Below are 10,852 nucleotides of genomic sequence, written 5' to 3'. Positions count from 1 at the left end.
AAAAGTTTACAACCTAGTTGAAAGATGTACACACAGGCATAGTTAAATCATAGTGTAAATTAGCATGGAAATACATGGCTGATGGAGGGATTAAGACAAGGAAGCTGAGGAATGCAGCCACTCTTAAAGATGGAAAACATTTCAACACTTATTCCCTAAACTGCCTCCCAGGTTTAGCTAAGGGTGGTTACATTCTCGTTAACCCTGAGTCCAAGGTCAAGATAGTGTAAACTACAGAAACTGCTTAACAACACTTGCTTTCCCCACCTGTAAATAGGAAAGGATGTATTCCCCGCTGACACCATAGGGCCCCGGGTTCTAACTCCTACCTCTTATCAACCATTTGCACCACTTTGAAGCAACTGAGACAAATCAACAGGCCTCAAGAAAGTAATGCCTAAGGAAGGAGGAGGCAGATAATAACTAATTTTATGATATGCTTTATGGTTTACAGACAATCTAAAGTCCGTTATTTCTTTGATTCTTAAAGAAACTCTCTTTAGGAAAAAAATCATTATCCTCTTATCTAGGAGATTGCATTTCATTTACATTTCATAGAAGGGCAAATTATTTGGAATGTAAAGAAATCATCAAAGAAGATGTCAGAGCTGGGATTTGGGTCCAGGTTCTTCTGTCTTCTTCCTGTGCTTTTTCCTAAGGGCCACATTCATTCTGTCTCCAACTTCTGAGAAAGAACCACTTGTCTTCAGAACATATTCCTTGTTTCTTCTTGCTTTCCTTTCTCCTATCCTTCACCAACATCATCCCCCCTAGGAATGGCACAGAGGCGATGTTTGACTGGAGAAAGGGTGAGTCCCATTCTGATCTGCAGGCTCAGCTTCTCATTCTTTGGTGGCCTGAAGGTAAATTTTTGCATAAGGGAAGTGAGGAAAATGAACAGTTCAGACCTGGCCAACTGTTCTCCAAGGCATGCCCATTTTCCTGAAAGACAGAAAGGGTAAGACTGAGTTATCTTCCAGGTTGAGCTGGTATGCTGCAGAGAATGAATGCCTGCTTAAAATGAGAGCAACCATTACCTAGGACCTCAGATAGTAAAGAGGTGAGTTGAAAACAGTTTCCCAGTGTTAACAAAGCCATTTAAGCATAGCAGACTTTTAAAGTCCTATCCATTAATGTGTGGTCCTTGAAGTGGATTCAGAACCTGGTTGCCTATAAGCTGTTGTTTATGTTTAAAGGCCAGGAGATCTTATTGATATTTCTGAAATTGGATATGTCTGAGTTACAGAAGACCATTCTATGGATGGAGTGGGTTTGGAAGGATGAGCTGAGGCTCTTTCCCACTCTGAGAGTCAGTCCTGCAAAATTTGAGCATAGGAAGGGCTGCTAGGTCCCTGGGACTTAGGTACCTTGTAACACTCTCCCAGGTAAGCACAAAGAACCTAAGCCCAGGTTCATAAACTCAACTAACTTCAGGCATGGGCTAGTGAAAGACATGATTGAAGGTCTGGTAGCAGGATAACAAAGGTGGAGGACCTGGGTTGACCAAGAGAATATATGTGTAGCCTAAAGATTTTCAAATGGCAATTAACAAACAGCAATAAATTTTTAAAAAACAGACAAAGACACAACAAAATTCCATTGTTAAATTTTTTTTCAGTCCTCCAAAGGAAATTATCCAATGGTATAAGCAAGTAAATGTCAGAGCAGTTTCAAATTTACAAAGCATATTTTCCTGTTTTCCTCAATTACTGGGGACATCACTGACATGGATGGACTCAAGAATTGAAGAAGGCTTCTCCACTGGAAGCTGCTTTAGCCTCCCTGACTCTTACAATTGTTTTTCCAATAAATATCCCTTTCTTTACTTCTAATCTGGAGCCTAAGGCTAGATGTTTCTCTCCACAGCTCATACTTGACATAACCCTGGCCACATTCCACTCCACTGAATGAATGGAGAAGTGGAAGCAGGAGGGAGATCCAACTCAATCCCTCCCCCTTACTAGCCGTGTGACTTAGGGCAAATTAAATAACTTTTTAGGACTTTAGAGAAAATGTATATTTGGTGTATGTGAGTAAGATGTGAATTTTATTGTATAAATTGTGTTGGCTATGTACTGAAGCCAAACAGGCCAAATAATCAATAGAACAAGGTATTTTAAAATGTCATTTGGATAATAATAAATATTCTAGTTATAAAATGGCTTATCATTAATCTGATATGGAAAAATAGAATGATAGACTTTTTTCATAATTCCATACATAGAAAAATATATAAAAAACTACTTTTCTTTTTCCTTTTTTATCTTTTTTAAAAGATATATATCACACAAAATGTTACATTAAAAAATGTAAGAGATTTCATATACCTTCACTCCCCAATCTGCCCCGTTCACTCTTACCACATCAATAACCTCTTTTATCAGTGTGGCACAATCACTGCATTTGGTAAATACATTTTGGAGCACTGCTACACACTATGGATTATATTTTACATTGTAGTTTACATTCTCTCCCAGTCCATTCAATGGGTTATGGCAGGATATATAATGTTCTGCATCTGTCCCTGCAATATCATTTAGGACAACTCCAAGGCTCAAAAATGCTCCCATATCACACCTCTTCTTTCCTCTCCCTGCCCTCAGCAACTCCTGTGGACAATGTCTCCACATCAATGATATAGTTTTTTCCATTGCTAGAGTCCAAATAATTCTATAGTAGAATACCAGTAAGTCTACTGTAATCCATATTTTATTCCTCCATCCTGAGGACCCTGGGATGTACATTTGATAGGAATATCAATGAGGTGACACCATGTTCTTCTCATTGTATCCTATCAGGTGGAACATAATTTTGATTTGTCCCATTATAAATGATATTAACTTTGATCACTTAATTAAGGCCATATCTGCCATGTTCTCTCCTGCAAATTGATCTTTTTTCCTTTTGTAATTAATAAGTACTTTGAAACTACATAAATAAACCATAAACTTTCACCTACTAGTTTTAGCATCTATTCATGTTTCCTGATAGAATATTTATTGCCCTCTTTTCTAATTCCATCATTCCTTCCATGTACAATGATAAGCATTCCAGTATAATGAAATCCTGGTGGTTGTTTTCATTTATTTGTTTATATAAGTATGAACTCATAGATTACTATTTTTACTCAAGTTGCTATAACATCCTGGTACTGTTATCATTTTTTAAAAAAGATTTATTTTCCCCCCTTCCCCTCCTACCACCCTGCTGTTTTTGCTGTCTGTGTTGTCTCGTCTTCTCATTTTCTCTCCTCTAGGATTCACCGAGATTCAATCCTGGAGACCTCTGACAGAGAGAGAGGTTCCCTGTTAATTGCACCACCTCAGTTCCTGGCTTTTGCTGTGCTTCACCTTGACTCTCCCCTTGTCTCTCTTTTGATGCATTATTATCTTGCTGTGTGTCTCACTTGCGTGTGGCACTGGCTCACCATGTGGGCACTCATGTGGGCACTGGCTTGCCATGTGGGCAAGTTTTCTCTTCTTTTTCACCCGGAGGCCCCAGGGATTGAACCCAGGTCCTCCCATATGGTAGGTGGAAGCTCTTATCACTTGAGCCACACCTGCTTTCCTGTATCATTTTTTAACAAATCAATTTTATTGATACATATTAAAAAAACATAAATCCATCCAAAGTGTACACTCAGTGGTTCCATATGAACAAGTCAATCATCCTTAGAACACTTTTATTATTCCAATAATAATAATGATAAAACCAAACAAAACTCATCACCTCTCAATCTCTCTATGCTTCTCCTGCCATATATAGCTGTTATTCTTAAATATAAGAGTGTTTTTATAAAATATAAATTCAAATATAGTAGCGAGAAAGAAAAAGAATAGCATTTACATTCCTACCAACAGTGAATAAGCATTTCTATATCACTACATCCTCCCCACATTCACAGTTTTCTGACTTTTCAACAGCACCCAGTCTAATAGCTGCAAAATGATATCTCATTGTAGGTTTGATTTGCATTTTCCTAATCACTAGTGATATTGAACATTTTTTCATGTGCTTCTTCACCATTTGTATTTCTTCTTTGAACAATTGTCTTTTCAAGTCTTTACCCCATTTTATAATCAGGTAATTTGTCTTTTTATTGTTGAGTTGTATGATCTCTTTGTACATCATGGATATTAAACCCTTATTGGAGATGTGATTGCCAAATATTTTCTCCCATTGAGTCAGCAGCCTTTTTACCCTTTTGTCAAAGTCCTTTGAGGTACAAAAATGCTGCATTTTGAGGAGGCTCCATTTATCTATTTTTTCTTTTGTTGGTCATGTTTTGGGTGTAGGGTTTAAGAAATTAGTGACTACCATAAGATCTTGAAGATGTTTTCTTACATTTTCTTCTAGGAGTTTTATGGTTGTCGTTGATCTATTTTGAGTTAATTTTTATATAAGGTTGGAGATAGGCATCCTCTTTCTTTCTTTTGGATTTGGATATCCAGTTCTCCCAGGACCATTTGTTGAATAGATTGTGGCCCAGCTGGGGGGGCTTGATAACCTTGTCAAAAATCCCTTGTCTATAGATGTGAGGGTCTATTTCTGAGTTCTCAATTTGGTTCCATTGGTCAATGTGCCTGTCTTTATGCCAGTACCATGCTGATTTTTACCATTGTAGCTCAGTAATATGCTTTAAAGTCTGGAAGTGAGAGTCCTACAACTTCACTCTTTCTTTAAAAAAATTTTTTTTGTTACTTAGGGCCCCTTACCATTCCAAATAAAGTTGATAATTTTTTTTAACAAATCGATTTTATTGATATATATCAACAAACATACGAATCATAATTTTTTTAACAAATTGATTTTATTGATACATATCAATAAACATATGAATCATCCAAAGTGTTCAATCAATGGTATTTGCTATAATCACATAGTTGTGCATTCTTCATTTCAATCATTATTAGAGCATTTTCATTCTTTCAATAATAATAATAATAAACAAAAAAAAACCGAAACAGACAAACGAACAAGAAAATTTCTCAATTCTTAATCTCTCTATGCTTCTCCCACTCTACATAGCTGCTGTTTCTGGTTCTTCTACCCAAAATGCATAATCAGTGGCTTTTACTATAATCACAATGTTGTACATTTATCATCTCAAAAATTTTAGAACAATTTCATTACTCCAAAAAGAAATACTCCACATCCCTTAGCATCTATTACTGCACAAATGACTTTTGGGATTTTTTTGGGGATTGCATTAACTCTGTAAACCAGTTTGGGTATAACTGACATCTTAATGTTATTTAGTCTTCCAGCTCATGAACAGTGAATGTCCTTCCATTTATTTAAGACTTTTTCGGTTTCTTTTCGCAATGTTTTTTAATCTCTGAATTCGGGTCCCTTATGTCCTTACTTATGTTTAATCCTAAATATTTGTTTGTTTTAGTTGCTATTATGAATGGAAATTTTTTTCTGATTTCCTCCTCAGATTCAACACCAATAGTGTATAGAAACGCTATTGATTTTTGTGTATTAATCTTGTCTCCTGTTCCTTTGCTGACCTCGTCTGTTAGTTCTAGTTGCTTTTGTTGTGGATTTTTTCAGGAGATTTTAGATATAGGATCATATCACCAGGGAATAGTGAAAGTTTTTTCTTTCTGTCCTATTTGAGTGCCTTTTGTTTCTTTATCTAGCCTAATTCCTCTAGATAGAACTTCTAGCACAACATTGAATAAAAATGGTAACAGTGTATACAATATCTTTTTTACCATTCTATCCGTCTATGTCTTTTGATGGGGGTGTTCAAGCCATTAACATTCAATGTTATTATTGTGAAGACATTACTTATTTCATTCATTTTGACCATCAGCTCTGTTGTTATATCCTTCTATTGTCTTGTTTTCTTACCCTTTCATTTACCCTTCCTAATAATCTTCATTTCTACACTCTTTTCTAATCTCTCACCCTTATTTTTTCCTTTCAGGCTTCAGCACAACCTTTCGTATCTCTTGTAATTCTGGTCTTTTGGTAACATACACTATCCATTTTTGTTTGTCTGTAAAGACTCTGAACTTCCCTTCATTTTTGAAGAACAGCTTTGCTGAATACAGAATTGTTGGCTGGCAGTTTTTCTCTTTCAGTGCCTTAAATACATCATACCACATTCTTCTCGCCTCCATGGTGTCTGATAAGAGAGTGGCACTTAGTCTTATTGAGGTTCCCTTGTATGTGATACTTTCCTTTTCTCTTGCTGCTTTCAGAATTCTCTCTTTATTGCTATATTTGTCATTCTGAATAGTAGGTGTCTCAGGATAGGTCCACTTAGATTTATTCTGTTTGGGTGCACAGTCCTTCTTGCATATTGATATTTATATCTTTCATAAGAGTTGGGAAGATTTTGGTCATTATTTCCTCAAATATTCTTTCTATCCATTTTCCATTTTCTTTTCCACCTGGGACCGAATGATGTGAAAGTGCGTTTTGCATTGTCATTCAGTTCCCTGAGACTCTGTTCCATTTTTTCCATTCTCTCCTCTTTCTGTTCTCCCATCTTTTTCAGTTCAGATGTTCTGTCTTCAAAATTACTAATTTTACCTTCCAGTTATTCAAACCTGCTATTATGTGCCTCTGATATATATATATATATATATTTTTTTTTTTAAAGATTTCTTTTATTTATTTCTTCCCCCAGTTCCCCCCATTGTTTGCTCTCTGTTTCCATTTGCTCTGTGTTCTTCTGTGTCTGCTTGTATTCTCATTAGGTTGTTCCAGGAACCGATCCTGGGACGTTCTGGAGTGGGAGAGAGGCAATTACTCTCTTGCACCACCTCAGCCCCCTGTTCTGCTACATCTTCTTATTTTGTCTCCTGTGTCTCTTGTTCCTTTATCTTGCTGTGCCAGCTCTCTGCATCAGCCAGCACTCCTGTGTGGGGCAGCTTTCCTGCACTGGGTGGCATTCCCCACACAGGGCAGCACTCTGCATGGGCCAGCTTGTCGCGTGGGCCAGCCTGCCCTCACCAGGAGGCCCTGGGCATTGAACCCTAGACCTCCCATATGGTAGACAGAAGCCCAATTGGTTGAGCCACATCCGTTTCCCTCTAATGTATATTTAACCTCATCCATCATGTATTTCATTCCCATAAGGTCTGTTACTTTTCTTTTCAGGCTATCAAATTTTTCTTATGCTTTCACAGTGTCTTCTTACTATCCTTTATTTCTTTAGTAATACATTCTTTAAATTCTTCAAAGTGATTTAGGAAAGTTGTGATTATTACTGATTATCTGTCTTAAATACTGTATCTCTTCACCATATTTGATTTGATCCTTTGGTTGGGCCATCTCTTCCTGTTTCCTAGTCTGGCTTGTTGTTGTTGTATTGTTTTTGCTGATATCTAGGCATCTGACTATGTTGGCAAATTTACTCTGATGGCCAATTTTTCTCTCTTACCTATTTTTTTCCCCACAGCTCTACTTTGATATTTGGTTGAACGTATTCTAAGTCTTTAAAATTGCCTGCTTATGTTATCAAAATTGGGCCAGGGACTGACTAGTGGGGTGCAGATTTTCTCCCACAGGTTAGGATACAGAAAGAATCAATGGGAAAACAGATTTTGTCCATGCAATTTCCAGACTGGCTATCAGTTAGTGCTTGTCAGCAGACCTTCCTGAAGAAATGTTCTGTCTTGGCTTTCCTGTGTTCCTGTGTTGAATTTCAATAGCAGAGATTCAAAACAGGCTCTGCTGGCCAAATTCACTGAAGGAAAGCATTTTGACACCCCTTCCTTTTCCCTTGAAACAGCTGATAGGGAGGGAGACGTGTGTCCTCCTCTCAGTTAGCTGCAGTGAGCCAGGGCTTTTATCCCAGTTTAATATCTTGTGGTTGGAGGAAGGGAGCCCTTTCCAGTCACCATGGGGATTTGGTAATTCACATTGGTTGTTTGCGGATCTTGTGCTCTCTGTTCCTCACTCTCCTGGGAGTTGTGTAACATTGTCCTGGTCTCCTAACCCCAAAGCAGTCACTTGGACAGCTTTTGGCTCTTCATTCTTTTTGTGAGAAAACTGAGCTTTGACTGTTAGTTCAATGCCATCCCACCATCTTCATCATTTATTTTAATGTTCAGTATCTTTCAGATTTGGCCACTGGATACCTATCCAAGCTGGTATGTCCTTATTTTTGGCACAACAAAATATTCTAGGCTCATCCCTTCCCTTCCTGAGACCTGGAGTAGCCCTCTTTCCAAAAACCCTGATTCCTTGTTTCCCTCATTAGTAAAATGAGAGAGTTGACCTAAGTTGCTGGCAAAATTCTAACTTTATTCTTCTAAGGTCCAATGTTTATTTGAAAAATGAGTCACTAGACTCTTGCATTTCATGAAGTTGCCTGCTATATTATTGGATTAATCAGGAAGGAATTAAATGGGGAAAAGAAATCATGAATTTTTAATGGTAGTTTTACAGTCTGCCCCAATTATGCACATGTAGTAATTCCACACCTGGTCAACTTTTCCAAGAGAAGGCATGGAGCTCTCCACATCTCAGTTCCTCAGGGAGACTCTTTAGAAAATGTTTGACTAAACATTAGGAAAATTATCTCTGTGCCAAAGCTGGGACTGTGATGGATAAAACCAGCCACTTGTCTTGACATCTCTTAATCTTAGTTTCCTTCTATTAAGAAAAGAGATACCAATCCTTTTCCTATTACTGTTACTAACTGGGTTGCAATAGGATTAAATGAGATAATTTGCTTTCAAATGAAATCTTTAATTAAGAGTGTGTGATACTAATCCCAGTAACAAACCCCAGTGAGGCAATGTTTATAGAGCTTTTTATACTCCAACTAATGTAGATGGGAGAATTTTTTTTCAACAGGTTAGACATGAAAGAACTAGAAGGAAAAACTTCTGAAATATGAAGGAAGGTTATCCAGGCATCATCAGACTAGAAGGATCCCTTCCTTTTCTTTATGCCATGGGCATCTATTAAGATTTCTCTCATCACAGTTGCCACAAGCATAAGGGGAAGGGATTTTTGTGGAATGCATAAAGGATCACAATTTTAGTATTTCAGAATAACATGGTTCTGGTACAAGGGCCAAGGAAAAAAAAATTACAATAATTGAAATATGAAGGTGAAACTTTTGTATTACAATTCAAAAGCTGAAGCTATGGCAGACAGGAAGGCTGGAAGATATTCCTAAATCTTGATCAGCTTTCCTGTTAAGAAATTGCCACACTGAGCAGCTGGTTGATGTTGATACAAGGCTGTCTAGACAGTTTTAATGGGAACAAAACTGACACATTAACAAATGAAGAAATACAAAGTGAATGTAATCAGAATCAGTCCAGATACATTTAGGGCAATGCAGTACAGTGGGAAAGCATGGTCTTTGGAGTCACACTGACTTGGGTTCCAATTCCAGCTTCTTCCTTTCTCTCAGAACCTTTATGTCATCATTAGCAAAATGATACCATTTCATAATATAATGTATATCTTAAGTTAATGGTAAGTATCATTAATAATGAGATTGATGGGACATGCCTTACACACTGCTGGCTCTGTGTAGCATTCAGTTATTTTTAGGAGACAGAATTAGAAAGAGCAGAGACTTTGGTTTTTGACAAAGTTGGTTGACATTGAGACCTAAGACAGCCATGCAGAGATTTATGAGTTTAGTTGCCATACTTAATCCTTTAAGTTTCAGTTTCATTATCTCTAAAGTGGGGATAGTAAGTTGAACCTTGGAAAATTACACTAGAACATAAACTCCATGAAGCCATTTACTTTTTCTATTTTATTCTTTATCTTTGGGGCTGAAAGCCTGACAACTGACAGTTTTCATTACTCATCTTGGTAACTTTCAATTTACGTACAATTAAATATATTAACTAAATTTAAAAAATGTAATTAAAGATTTTAAGAGGTAAAAGGATCTCTTCAGGGAGTACAGAACAGAACTTGACCAAGTTATGCCTATGACATTTACAGTCAGTGCCTGACGCCCTTAATAGTAAGTAACCCCTTTCCCTGGCCCCCTCCCATCTCTTTATGTCTGGCCTACATCTGTGTTAGTGGGCTGGTCCTTAAAAGAGACATGAAACATTTAAAAAACGCTGTAAGAGGGCAGGTGATCAAACTTCTTTGTGAGCAAGAGGCAGGGTCTGTGTCTCTGCTCCCCATGCTCCAGGTAGAACAAAATGAAGCTAAGTTCCATCAGAGGCAAGGGAAGGCTCAGGAAGCAAGGAGCAGTCTGAAGAAATGCCCAGCCCAGGGAATCCTGAGGCCGCCAACAACAGCAGGTCAGAGTCACAATGGTGGGACCAAATGGAGACATTCCATTTAAAGCAAAGGACTTCAGAAGAGCAGGGGAGGCTGAAAGAGGAGCTCTGAACACTCATGGTCATTTATTACAACTCACCTATTGAGAAAGGCAGAAAGGATTCCCTTTTCTTAAACTCTCCATTCTCCAGAAAATGCTCCGGATTGAATGTGTCAGGGGTAGCCCATTCTGCAGGGTCCCTGTGCAGCGCAGTCAGATTGGTCATGATCATGGTCCCCTAGAGAAGACAGCAATTACTCAGGCAAGGCTTGATATGTGTGACACACCTGTGCAACAGGTGTGGGTCCTTGGGCTCCAATGCAAGGCCTGACCACTACCTGAATTATTCCTGCCCTCCCAAACCCACTGTTTTCTGAGCCCACGTTCCCTTCCCCCCATCCCTTCACCAAGACACTGCTCTTGGCCATGGGACAGTTGACAGTGTGGATCATAACTGCCTGTTGGGAATTTTATCAGGGAAACTTGGCTACTCTTGCCTGTGGGGTGGCTCTCCCTCTACAGGGACAGATTAGTGCAGTACCTGAGAGGGGATGAATATGTAGCAGTGAGAGAATGCAAGAGCTG

The 10,852-nt window shown here is 38.2% G+C and overlaps 1 protein-coding gene across 1 annotated transcript in view; it reads right to left on the bottom strand.

Annotated features, from left to right (window-relative positions):
* Window positions 1–568: 568 nt before the first annotated feature.
* LOC101440211 (cytochrome P450 2J2-like) overlaps window positions 569–10,852 on the bottom strand; it is a 36,852-nt gene continuing 26,568 nt past the window's right edge. The window contains exons 8-9 of the mRNA XM_058304810.2: window positions 10,367–10,505; window positions 569–942 (exon numbers count right to left, since the gene is read on the bottom strand). Of these exons, the coding sequence (XP_058160793.1) occupies window positions 746–942; window positions 10,367–10,505 (336 nt within the window). The 3' untranslated portion in view covers window positions 569–745. The remainder of the gene's footprint in view (window positions 943–10,366; window positions 10,506–10,852) is intronic.

This window comes from Dasypus novemcinctus, chromosome 9 (genome assembly GCF_030445035.2).
Source record: "Dasypus novemcinctus isolate mDasNov1 chromosome 9, mDasNov1.1.hap2, whole genome shotgun sequence".
Taxonomy (NCBI): Eukaryota; Metazoa; Chordata; class Mammalia; order Cingulata; family Dasypodidae; genus Dasypus; species Dasypus novemcinctus.
This window is presented reverse-complemented; position numbering and strand designations above follow the sequence as displayed.